This window comes from Megalobrama amblycephala, linkage group LG8, assembly GCF_018812025.1.
Source record: "Megalobrama amblycephala isolate DHTTF-2021 linkage group LG8, ASM1881202v1, whole genome shotgun sequence".
In the NCBI taxonomy this organism is placed as follows: domain Eukaryota; kingdom Metazoa; phylum Chordata; class Actinopteri; order Cypriniformes; family Xenocyprididae; genus Megalobrama; species Megalobrama amblycephala.
The window spans coordinates 3,369,856-3,383,114 of NC_063051.1; the positions used below are offsets into that span (position 1 = coordinate 3,369,856).

At 41.8% G+C, this 13,259-nt stretch overlaps 1 protein-coding gene across 7 annotated transcripts in view; it reads left to right on the forward strand.

The window, feature by feature from the left end:
- Positions 1-11,794, forward strand: part of caskb (calcium/calmodulin-dependent serine protein kinase b) — a 50,040-nt gene extending 38,246 nt beyond the window's left edge. For 2 of the 7 annotated variants that reach the window (XM_048198742.1, XM_048198744.1), the window contains 10 exons: positions 40-108; positions 1,159-1,194; positions 1,690-1,728; positions 2,305-2,501; positions 2,614-2,729; positions 5,241-5,321; positions 8,249-8,329; positions 8,410-8,612; positions 8,691-8,774; positions 10,719-11,794. In XM_048198742.1, coding sequence (XP_048054699.1) covers positions 40-108; positions 1,159-1,194; positions 1,690-1,728; positions 2,305-2,501; positions 2,614-2,729; positions 5,241-5,321; positions 8,249-8,329; positions 8,410-8,612; positions 8,691-8,774; positions 10,719-10,895 — 1,083 coding nt within the window. In that variant the 3' untranslated portion in view covers positions 10,896-11,794. The remainder of the gene's footprint in view (positions 1-39; positions 109-1,158; positions 1,195-1,689; positions 1,729-2,304; positions 2,502-2,613; positions 2,730-5,240; positions 5,322-8,248; positions 8,330-8,409; positions 8,613-8,690; positions 8,775-10,718) is intronic. The other 5 variants (XM_048198745.1, XM_048198747.1, XM_048198743.1 and 2 more) reach the window with 4 other exon arrangements.
- The last annotated feature ends 1,465 nt before the right edge of the window (positions 11,795-13,259 follow it).

The window sequence follows — 13,259 nt, forward strand, 5'->3', positions numbered from 1 at the left end:
TTCAGAACTTCACTTCTTCTGTTTTCTGTGACGTTTCAGAAAGATTCGCCTGACCTGTCCAGACAGTCTCCTGCCAACGGGCACTCCAGCGTCACCAGCTCCATCTTAGTAAGACAACAATCCACAGATAGTCCTGCAAAACCTGCTAGATGTGACATCACAGCACAATGCATTATGGGTTCAGACTTTAGATGGTTTAGATGAAAGTTTAGGCTCTTTTCTTGCATTACTGTGGATGGTTCATCAGTTACTTTCCCTCATGACGCTACAAACCCATCAGCTGATCAGTGTTTATATTGTGAACAGAAGCAGACGTTAAATCTGTTGATCATATGAAGCGATCGAGTCTCTTCATGTGGGTTTATTTTACCGTCTCATTAGTTTTGGTTAAACAGACGTTCACTGAAGGGACAGAAATTAAAATATCTTCATTTGTGTTTCGAAGATGAATGAAAGTCTTATGGGTTTGGAACGACATGAGAGTAAATGATGTCAGAATTATAATTTCTGTTTTAACGAACCTTTTACGACCTGAAGATCGTTTGCTTTGACTTAATTTGTTACAATGTTGCATTTCCTTCTTGGTTCAGTTCGTTTTCACAAGGCAACATTTCAAAGCGTACCAAAATGTGTTTATGCAAGTCACATGTGAGTAAAGCTGTCCTCTTATTGGTCAGAGTTTTCTCTGCATCATCCATCAAGATGATTGACATGTTCGCTCCGCGAGATTATCGTGGCTTTATCTATAGCGGTCGAGACACACCGAACACTGAAGCGACTGAAGCTGACGTTCCCGCTATAACTGATAAATGATACATTTTTAGTTGTTTGTTTTCATCCGCGTTAACTCGTGCTCCACACGCAATCAGACACTGCGGCTTTTTATATAACACATTTCCTGTTATGAATTATGATAGCGCTTGGTTGGTTGGTCCGTTCTCGCCTCCACCTCGCTCAGATGATCTCAGAGTTGTTCTGCCGTGTTCAGATAAGCCTAAACGAACCGAACTAAGAGATTCTGAAACAAACACCTCAAACGATCTACAGGTCTGGAAACACTCTGAGCCAATCAGCTCTTTCAAAACAGGACATTTATATTTGAAACTGAAAGCTAGTAATAATCGAGCCGTTTATAAAGAAATGATCTTGTCTGTGCAGGATCTGCCGTCAACTATTCAGCCCAAAGGAAGACAGGTGAGAGTCTGTGATGCCGTCACTCCACCTGAACACATGAGTGTGTGTGTGTGTGTGTGTGTGTGTGTGTGTGTGTCTGCTGTTCACACCGAGAACCATGTGACAATGTGACGCAAATCGTACATCTCAACATATTGTCTCTGAAAAACGTTCAAACGCGAATCCGTCTCGGCCGAGGTTTCTTTTCTTTTTCTGCTCTGATCATGTGATAAATCTGTCTGCACTTCATCAAATCAGATCAGATGTAAAAAAGCATCACTTTGTCAACGGGTGAATTTTTGAATGCATATTTTTATTTTTTATTTCATTTGAATGCATACTTTGCTTGTATTTGTGTTGGGTGTGAATAGGCCTTTAATTCACCCTACTGCTTTAAAATGCGGTTCCTGCATCGTCCTGCCATTTCCTGTCCATGTTAGGTCTGTTCTACTGCATGATGTGTGTGTGTGTGTGTGTGCGTGTGTGTGTGTGTGTGTGATGCTTTCAAACCCTTAGATCTCCAGACCTGCAGTCAAGGATAAAATGTTTCGGAAGGTGAGTTTCTCGGATCCGGTAGAGAAGTTCCACAGACCCGGATTCATTTCCCATCTTAGATTCAGACGAGTCTCCATCAGGCTTTGCTTCTCTAGTTGGTGCTTAGACTCCCAGCATCCCATAGTGGCGGTACACAACACTAACCCACTGCCTATCACGTGTGTGTGCGGCTCAGTAGTGTGATTGGCTCCTCCCCCTCAGATGATTGGCTTCTTAGACACGCCCATGCCGTCCGTCAGTGGGTTTGCTCACATCTGATTGGTTGACTGTGCGTGTGAGTTACACGCTGTTACATTATAACTAGGGCTGTCGATTCGTTTACAGTGTAACAGATCTGATTTCAGCAGCTGAGCTGAAATTCATCAACACAATTCAGTGAATGTAAAGTTTATATACTGATTTGTGACGTCTCTTCAGTCACTCATTTAATGCAGCAAATGATTAACGTCATTCATTTGCATAAAATTTGCATTTGATGGACAGCCCTAATTATAAGCTGTACTCGTTTAATCTGTCAAGTGATGAATTGACGAATGTCACACTGATGTCCAACACATTGTCTTCTGTTGTTTGCAGATTTACGTGCGAGCGCAGTTCGAGTACGATCCCGCTAAAGACGACCTGATTCCTTGCAAAGAGGCCGGCATTCGCTTCCGAGTGGGCGACATCATTCAGATCATCAGCAAGGACGATCATAACTGGTGGCAGGGAAAACTGGAGAACACCAAGAACGGCACGGCGGGACTGATCCCCTCGCCGGAGCTGCAGGAGTGGTGAGACACAAACACACATCATCATCATCATCATCATCATCATCATCATCGTCGTCATCACAGCTGCCGGCGGTGCGAGCGTGACGCGTGTGTGTTTGCGTGTGTTCCTCAGGCGTGTGGCGTGTATAGCGATGGAGAAGACCAAGCAGGAGCAGCAGGCCAGCTGTACATGGTTCGGCAAGAAGAAGAAACAGTACAAAGACAAATACTTAGCCAAACACAACGCAGGTAATGAGATTCTGCTGTCACACACTCACACACACACACACACACACACACACACACTCGTATACACACACACACACACACACACACACACACACACACACTCACACACACATCTGGTTCACTATCTCAGTGAGGACTCTCCATAGGCGTAATGGTTTTATACTGTACAAACTGTACATTCTCTCTCCCTACACTAACTCTGCTCCTAACTCTACCCATCACAGGAAACTGTCTGCATTTTTACATTTTTAATAAAACATTGTTTAGTGTGTTTTTAAAGCTATTTTAAATATGAGGACTCATGAAATGTCCTCATATTTCATGTTTACATCGTAATACCAGTGTAATACCCATGACATTATACACATTTGTGTCCTCATAAATCACAAAAACGCGCACACACACACACACACACACACACACACACACACACACACACACACACAAGACACACCCTCTCACTCACAGTGAGTGTGTGTATGAAGGCCCCGGTATACTTCAAACAAAGTTCTTTTTCGTTCTTCGTTTAGGAGTAAAACAAAGTTGGAAATGCGTGACCAGCGATATACTGTAATCGAACATGTGACGCCGCCCACACTGCTGAGAGTGACGGTTATATGAATATGTAAATATGTGCCGTGCACTTTCTTCTCATAAACACAACAAAAATGAGGAAACAGCAAGCATTTATTATAGAAAGCATTAGAAAAGCGTCTGATCGTAACAGCATGGGTATGTTAGCACGAGCTCTGCACATTAGCGCTCCAGTCACGTCACGTCTTCATACAGCACTTTATTCAATAGATTGATTAAAATCAAGCAGCTTTACAGCATCAAACATGAAAAACAGTGTCAGTGCCTCATTTTTTTACAAGCACAACTTCATTTTGTACTATAAAGCGGCTATCCAGTGTGTTCATGTTTTCACCCGCGGAGATCTTACCTCGACGAGCTCAAACACACGAAATGAGTCAAAGAGAGAAGGCGGAGCCTCAGCACACGCCTCCTGTTACGTTATCGTCACTGACCAATGATAGTATGAAGGTGTTTTGCAGCTGGAGCGAACTTTTCCTGAAAGTTTCGAACTTCCAAAAAGAACACAAAACAAACTTCGTTTTGGTCTGATTTTGTTCGAAATGACGTCACATCAGCAGTTCGTTCTTCGATTTCGTATGAAGTATACCGGGGCCTTGTGTGTGTGTGTGTGTGTGTGTGTGTGTGTGTGTGTGTGTATTATGCCATTCCTGCAATAGGATCTCAAGGCCACAAATTCACGTCACAAATCTCAACAACATGATCTTATGATCTCAAAACAATGAGGACATGTGATCACATTCCCATGAGTTCATATGTCATTGCCACAGCAGAACTAGCCGGAGCGTCCCTGTTTTGTGATGTTTCTCTGATGATGTTGTGTTGTCGAGAGGCGTGTGGAGAGCTGGATGATGTCGGAGGGTTGTGTGTCGGTTTGTGAGCGCATGGCTCATACACACGTGTGTTCGGCAGCATGTGTGTCTCCTCTCCAGCGCTGCTGTGTGTGTGTGTGTGTGTGTGTGTGTGTGTGTGTGTGTATCAGTTGTGTTGTAATGTGTGTTTAACTGACCCCTGTCCATTTTACACGCTGTCTTCCTTTAATGGCCCCCCCGCATGTAAGTAACTAATCGTGTCGATCGTCTTTTGCTTTCTGTCTTCTGAAGTAACAAACGGTTGTTGTGTTTGTGTCTGTTACGCAGATTTGTGTTTGTTTTTCTCTCATGTGTGATTTGATCTTAAAATTAGTGCATGTGATTGACAGTGTCGTGTTGCCGTGGAGTTTCAGTCACTTCCTGTAGAATGTCGGTTTTGGAAGTGTGGACGGACTGTGGAATGAGACGCGGCTGGAAGACACCGCACAACATCAGAAGAGATCTTAACACACTCTCTGACCGTCACACACCGCTGGACTGAGAATCACACAGTCTTTGACAACAAACTCACACAGAAACTTCTTTGATCATAAATCAGCTCAAAATATCAAACATGTTTGATCTCCTTAAACTGGATGGAATCACAGTCTGAAGCAAAAAAAGTCATAAACGACGTGATTTTCTAAGATCTGTCGACTAGAAGGCAAGAGTTGTGTGGCGTGTTCCAGCCTGTGCAGTCGTTCTCCGTCACTCGTCATCATTTACTCGCTCTGAACTCGCATGAGCACACACACACAGACGGATGTTTAGCAGAACTTCCTGTGCTTTATTCCATCATTTTATTGTAAAAGAGCAGCATGAACATTCTGCTAAACGTCTCGTGTTCCTCTGAAGATTCAGTGAGGAGTAAATGAGGACAGAATCTCTTTTAGTCGAAGCATTAATGTATCCCATTAAACTGAGTTTTAAAGCAAACCCAGAATTCATCTCGGCATGTCTCGTCACATTTGAATGGAGTGACGTCATTTCCTGTCCTGCCGTTTCTGCACGTCCCTCCATACGCTAGCGCCCGTCACTCACTGATCCAGATCTCTCTTTCCTCCAGTCTTTGACCAACTAGATCTGGTGACGTATGAAGAGGTGGTGAAGCTGCCCGCGTTCAAGAGGAAAACGCTGGTGCTGCTGGGTAAGAGAACCTTATTCATACAGCGCTTTATACTGTAGACTGATTCACAGTGATGAACAGGAAAATAACAGAATGATGCAAACTTCATCAGATATGAGACAAATTCAGATTCTGAGAAGTTCAGTTTAATGTTGATTCAGTTCAGTTCAGTGTTAGTTCAGTTCAGTTTAATGTTGATTCAGTTCAGTGTTGATTCAGTTCAGTTCAGTGTTGATTCAGTTCAGTTTCATGTTGATTCAGTTCAGTTCAGTGTTGATTCAGTTCAGTTCAGTGTTGATTCAGTTCAGTTCCATGTTGATTCAGTTCAGTTCAGTGTTGATTCAGTTCAGTTCAGTGTTGATTCAGTTCAGTTCAGTGTTGATTCAATTCAGTTTCAGTTGTTGTTCATTCAGTGTTGTTCAGTTCAGTTTCATGTTGATTCAGTTCAGGTTAATGTTGATTCAGTTCTGTTCAGTGTTGATTCAGTTCAGTTCAGTGTTGATTCAGTTCAGTTCAGTGTTGATTCAGTTCAGTTTAATGTTGATTCAGTTCAGTTCAGTGTTAGTTCAGTTCAGTTTAATGTTGATTCAGTTCAGTGTTGATTCAGTTCAGTTCAGTGTTGATTCAGTTCAGTTTCATGTTGATTCAGTTCAGTTCAGTGTTGATTCAGTTCAGTTCAGTGTTGATTCAGTTCAGTTCCATGTTGATTCAGTTCAGTTCAGTGTTGATTCAGTTCAGTTCAGTGTTGATTCAGTTCAGTTCAGTGTTGATTCAATTCAGTTTCATGTTGATTCAGTTCAGTTCAGTGTTGATTCAGTTCAGTTTCATGTTGATTCAGTTCAGGTTAATGTTGATTCAGTTCTGTTCAGTGTTGATTCAATTCAGTTTCATGTTGATTCAGTTCAGTTCAGTGTTGATTCAGTTCAGTTTAATGTTGATTCAGTTCAGTTCAGTGTTGATTCAGTTCTGTTCAGTGTTGATTCAGTTCTGTTTAATGTTGATTCAGTTCTGTTCAGTGTTGATTCAGTTCTGTTCAGTGTTGATTCAGTTCAGTTCAGTGTTGTTCAGTTCAGTTCATGTTGATTCAGTTCAGTGTTGATTCAGTTCAGTTCAGTGTTGATTCAGTTCAGTTTCATGTTGATTCAGTTCTGTTCAGTGTTGATTCAGTTCTGTTCAGTGTTGATTCAGTGTTGTTCAGTTCAGTTTAATGTTGATTCAGTTCAGTTTAATGTTGATTCAGTTCTGTTCAGTGTTGATTCAGTTCAGTTTAATGTTGATTCAGTTCTGTTCAGTGTTGATTCAGTTCTGTTCAGTGTTGTTCAGTTCAGTGTTGATTCAGTTCAGTGTTGATTCAGTTCTGTTCAGTGTTGATTCAATTCAGTTTCATGTTGATTCAGTTCTGTTCAGTTCAGTGTTGATTCAGTTCAGTTCAGTTTAATGTTGATTCAGTGTTGATTCAGTTCAGTTAATGTTGATTCAGTTCTGTTCAGTGTTGATTCAGTTCAGTGTTGATTCAGTTGTTCAGTGTTGATTCAGTTCAGTGTTGATTCAGTTCTGTTCAGTGTTGATTCAGTTCTGTTCAGTGTTGATTCAGTTCTGTTCAGTGTTGATTCAGTTCTGTTCAGTGTTGATTCAGTTCAGTTTAGTGTTGATTCAGTTCTGTTCAGTGTTGATTCAGTTCTGTTCAGTGTTGATTCATTCAGTTCAGTGGTTCAGTTCATGTTGTTCAGTTTAATGTTGATTCAGTTCTGTTCAGTGTTGATTCAGTTTAATGTTGATTCAGTTCTGTTCAGTTTGTTCAGTTCATGTTGATTCAGTTCAGTTCAGTTCAGTGTTGATTCAGTTCTGTTCAGTGTTGATTCAGTTCAGTGTTCAGTGTTGATTCAGTTCTGTTCAGTGTTGATTCAGTTCAGTTTAATGTTGATTCAGTTCTGTTCAGTGTTGATTCAGTTGTTTAATGTTGATTCAGTTCAGTTTAATGTTGATTCTGTTCAGTGTTAGTTCAGTTCAGTGTTGATTCAGTTCTGTTCAGTGTTGATTCAGTTCAGTTTAATGTTGATTCTGTTCAGTGTTAGTTCAGTTCAGTGTTGATTCAGTTCTGTTCAGTGTTGATTCAGTTCAGTGTTGATTCAGTTCTGTTCAGTGTTGATTCAGTTCAGTTTAATGTTGATTCAGTTCAGTGTTGATTCAGTTCTGTTTAATGTTGATTCAGTTCTGTTTAATGTTGATTCAGTTCAGTTCAGTGTTGATTCAGTTCAGTTTAATGTTGATTCTGTTGATTCAGTTCAGTTCAGTTCAGTGTTGATTCAGTTCAGTTTAATGTTGATTCAGTTCTGTTCAGTGTTGATTCAGTTCAGTTTAATGTTGATTCAGTTCAGTGTTGATTCAGTTCAGTTTAGTGTTGATTCAGTTCAGTTTAATGTTGATTCAGTTCAGTTCAGTGTTGATTCAGTTCTGTTCAGTGTTGATTCAGTTCAGTTTAGTGTTGATTCAGTTCAGTTTAATGTTGATTCAGTTCAGTTCAGTGTTGATTCAGTTCATCTATAAGCAGCTCTACAGAAGACAATAGTGTCATTATTCAGATCAATTTACCAGCGAACAAGGAACGTTCTCAGAACATTCTGACAAGGTTCTCACAAAGTTATGAAAAAACGTTCTTCCAGTAACATTATTAGAACGTTCTTTTAATGTTCTCAAAACATTAGCTCAAAGACATCATTTACACATCGTTCATGGAAGTGAAACATTAAGCTGGATGTTCATCAACAATTTTTAAATGTTTCTGCTTGTTTAGTACGTTCAGAGAACATTCAAAAGTAACGTTCCCACAATGTTTGAAGAATGATACAATAGAAAGTTCCCTTTATATATATATAAAAGGTTTAGATCATTTAGAAAGCATGCTTTGAACGTTCAGAGAACACGGAGCTGATGGTGTGTGTCCGCAGGTGCTCACGGAGTCGGCCGGAGGCACATCAAGAACACTCTCATCGCCAAACATCCCGACAGATTCGCGTATCCCATTCCACGTAAGAGACGCTCCGTCACGCGCACGGTTGACCCGCGCAAACTTCCTGTCCGACTGACCGCTCACGTCTCTTCCCAACAGACACGACCAGACCTCCGAAGAAGGACGAGGAGAACGGGAAGAACTACTTCTTCGTGTCACACGACCAGATGATGCAGGACATCTCCAACAACGATTACCTGGAGTACGGCAGCCACGAGGACGCCATGTACGGCACGCGCCTCGAGACCATCCGCAAGATCCACGAGCAGGGCATGGTGGCCATCCTGGACGTGGAGCCGCAGGTACGGACGGGGCCGGATCCTCCCGCTGTCTCCGCTGCGCCTCCATGCGCTTCTGACGAGCTTGCGTTGTGTTCACAGGCGCTGAAGGTTTTGCGGACGGCTGAGTTTGCGCCGTACGTCGTGTTCATCGCAGCGCCGACTATCACTCCCGCTATGAACGAGGTGAGCGCCGCGCTCCGGCCGTCACGTGTCACTGCATGCTGCATGTGTGTTTCCGTGTGTTGATTGATTTTCTTCTTGCGTCTCCGTGTGCTGCTCTCAGATCCCTAGATGGTGCAGGAAACTGCCTGTAAGTAAAGACGCGTGTCGCGCAGTCGCTCCGTGACAGACGCTCCGTCAGCCGCACGTTAATGCAACGATGGGCCGTTCCACAGAACTGGTGCAAACTGCTGTCCCACACCCAGAAAACACGTTTAAAAAGCATTTAGGTATTCAGATCTCACAGTCATATTTAAAATATCGGTAAGATTTATATATATATATATAAAATCATCGTTTATTGGGTACTTTCAGTTGGGAGGAGTCTGTCCTGAACCCTGACCCCTAAACTTCAACTTGTGAAAATGATGTTGAAATAATTTTTGCAATTTTTTCCCGTTGTTGTTTTTAAAAATATATTTTTGATTTTTTTTCTTTAAAAAGTGAAGTTTTAAAAAAGTGTGTCCGTCGTGTTCACGTCACTACCGGAACAGTGTGTGTTTGAGTCATTGAGACTGATGTTAACACACTTCAGGCAATATTCCTGTGTTGCTCCTCTCACAGCCTCTCTTTCACAGCAGATCATCATCATTCTGAGTTAAATGTGTTCAAAAGACTGAAAATCTGTGTGGAGCTTTAAGGAACGTCACTAACAAACACCTTTTTCTGCAATTAAGCAAACTTTTTTGGCAGTTTTTCCATTAAATGTAGTTTTTATGTGTGTTCAACTGTTCAGAACTGTGTTAGATAACCATGTGCTGATTATCATCTCTGAGCGGCTCAAAAGCGTCTGAAATTGTCACTACCGAAACAACATCATTGTTTTTGGGGGGTTATTCGATAAATTTAGTTTCATCTTTGAGCTCGGCTAAAAAATATCTAAAATTGTCACTACCGAAACTTCACCACATGTTTCAGCTGTGACTGTTTCGGTCGTGACAAAAGGAAACACAAAATCATTTATTTGAGGGGAAAATAAACTAAATTTTAGTACAGTTATGCAAATCATTAGTATTTTAGTATGCGAGTTAAAATTGTCATGTGATGTGGTCACGACCGAAACATGGGATGTTTTGTCAAAAATAAAGTATATACTGAATGATGTTATTATAGTGTTTGATTCAATGTTTATTCAAACTAATGAATCCTTCACTGTGAAATCAGTTTGTTAAACTTTGTTTGGATTCAAAATACAACAAATCTCATAAATTACACTTGAAATATTGTTAAAATTGTAACTGATTTACCTGTGAAATCTTTTTTTAAAAATAGCAAAAAATATATTTACAAAGTAAAAGTAAACAAAATCTCAATAGGTCAATGTGACCCTTCTTATTAAATGATTTATGATTGTGTTTCCGTAGTGACAAATTTGGGGAGAGGAAAAATATTCCAAAACTTTCTGAAAATATAATATGAGAATTAACTGCATAATTACTAGAAATGTGTACTTTGGATATTATACAATTTGCAAACATACAAAATTTGTGGAAAAAGACATTTTTTTTTCCAACTCTGACTTTGAACCAGTTCTGCAGAATGACCCGTTAATCGTAGAGTCAGGTGACGTCTTTTACGTGTGATTGGTGCATCAATGATGCATGAACACAGATCAGTGTTTAGATACAGTCTTTTTGAGTAATATTTCAAATATAGTTTCTGTCTGTATAGATACAGAAAGGCAGAAACTCCACCAGGTTTGTAACGAATGTTGAGTTGCGGATCACATGGAGCGTCTCTCCTGGAGCGACTCGCTCAGATGGAAGCGTGTTTGAGTAGATCAGGTGTATTTCTGTAGCGCTTTATACAAACACAGTTTCAAAGCAGCTTCACGAATTCAGATCTCTGCAGGAGACGAGAGTGTGATTCTTCAGATCTTGAGTTTTTTCACTGGTCATGTGTTCTCAGGACGAGTCTCTCCAGCGGCTGCAGAAGGAGTCGGAGGCGCTGCAGCGCTCGTACGCGCATTACTTCGATCAGACGATCATCAATAACGAGATCGACGACACCATCCGTCTGCTGGAGGAGGCCATCGATCTGGTGTGCAGCACTGCGCAGTGGGTGCCCGTGTCCTGGGTGTACTAGCCATCCCACACACACACACACACACACTGACGGACTCGACATCCTGGCAACTACCAGCGCGTAGTGTTGTATATATCTATACATATATAAATATCTATAAATATGAATATATAAGTCATAGATATGGTCCTGTACTAATACCGAGGGGGTTGATGACATTTTATACTGTTTTCTTTTTAAATGTACGAGACGGCGTCTCAGAGCAATGATGAGCACAGTCAGTCCATCCCAACCTGCGGTCTGTGGGCGTGGCTCCGTGACTCCACCCACTGACAGTATATAAGCACACACACACACACACACACACACACACACACTCACACACACGCGGACGCAGCTGAACTGGCCTCCCGACGCGCCGTTTCATTCACCCCTCTGTTTACAGACGTAGGTTTGCACAAAGGCAGCAGCGAGGCCGAGCGCTTCCTCCGGCTGCTCCTCTTCCTCTAGATGTGTCCGTCTCTCCCAGTGAATCCTCCCGTTGTCCGGCAGCGAGCGCCTGTGCGGCCACATCCTCTCTGAACGGACGACTTCCCTCATGCCCTGTGTAGTGACGTGTTTGTAAATTGTCCTGGATTTGATTTCTTGTGCGGAACGGGGAGGAAAATATTCATTCCTAGATCGATCCTTTCAGAAAATGTGCTGTCTTAAGAGTATTATTGTTTTACTCCGAGAAACCCAGAGGATTTTATTGTGTGTAAATGTTTCAATGGTGCGTACCTTTTGCGATTGAAATGAAGTAGTGTGTGCATAAACAACTGAACAGACTGTGTGAACTCTTCATTTCATATTGCCCTGTGTAAATTCCTCTGCAAATGACGAAACTGCTCTTCGAAATGTTTTTTTTTTTTTATCTATTTCCTTTCATGTGTTGAAAAAGTAAATTGCTTTTGAAATCAGGTCATGCATGTTGTTTTTGTCAGTGATGATGATGATGATGATGATGATGATGATGATGGGGATAAAACTGCTCATCTTTCTCCAGCAGATGGTGCTGTTTCACACTCATATTCTAATGCACATCACGTGGTGTCTGTATTCAGGAACAATCCAAATATACTCTGTGTGTGTGTGTGTGTGTGTGTGTGTGTCTCTGTAAGTGTGTCTGTGTGTGTGTGTGTGTGTGTGTGTGTGTTTGTATGTAAGAGTGTGTGTCTGAGTTAGTGTGTGTTTCTCTGTATGCAAGAGTGTGTGTCTGTCTGTGTGTGTGTGTGTGTGTGTGTGTGTGTGTTTGTATGTAAGAGTGTGTGTCTGAGTTAGTGTGTGTTTCTCTGTATGCAAGAGTGTGTGTCTGTCTGTGTGTGTGTGTGTGTGTGTGTGTGTCTCTGTAAGTGTGTCTGTCTGTGTGTGTGTGTGTGTGTGTCTCTGTAAGTGTGTCTGTCTGTGTGTGTGTGTGTGTGTGTGTGTGTGTGTGTGTCTCTGTAAGTGTGTCTGTCTGTGTGTGTGTGTCTGAGTTAGTGTGTGTGTTTCTCTGTCAAGTGTGTGTGTGTGTCTGTCTGTCTGTGTGTGTGTGTGTGTGTGTGTGTGTGTCTCTGTAAGTGTGTCTGTGTGTGTGTCTGTCTGTGTGTGTGTGTCTGAGTTAGTGTGTGTGTTTCTCTGTATGCAAGTGTGTGTGTGTGTGTGTGTGTGTGTGTGTGTCTCTGTAAGTGTGTGTGTCTGTGAGTGTGTGTCTGAGTTAGTGTGTGTGTTTCTCTGTATGCAAGTGTGTGTGTCTGTCTGTCTGTGTGTGTGTGTGTGTGTCTCTGTAAGTGTGTCTGTGTGTGTGTGTGTGTGTGTGTGTGTTTGTATGTAAGAGTGTGTGTCTGAGTGAGTGTGTGTTTCTCTGTATGTAAGAGTGTGTGTGTGTGTTTCTCTGTATGTAAGAGTGTGTGTGTGTGTTTCTCTGTATGTAAGAGTGTGTGTGTGTGTTTCTCTGTATGTAAGAGTGTGTGTGTGTGTGTATAAAGTCAGTGATCTGGTCAATAATTAACTGAATAGTGTTTTTTCTGCTTGTTCTATTCAGGAAATATACAGAAACTTTTAAATATTTTTCAAGCAAAAAAAAAAAAAAAAATGGATGGTAAAGCTTACGTTTAAACACGTGACTGACATGACGTCATTGTCTTCCGGGTCTTGCGCGCGCTGTCACTCACTGGCGCCTCCTGCAGGAACAACAGAACAACACGCCGATGGAAGCTCTGGTCAATATTCTCACAGTTGAGGAGCACTGACAGTCTCAGCAGTGTTGTCTCAGTAGGGCACACTGGGGTTTGAGACGCGGCCGCAGACATTTAACGCTAAACATCAAACATTCTGGAAGAACCGAATATCCTCTGAGCGTTACTCCTCTGTCCGTTCACCGGGTGAGTTAGTGGTGATGGACTG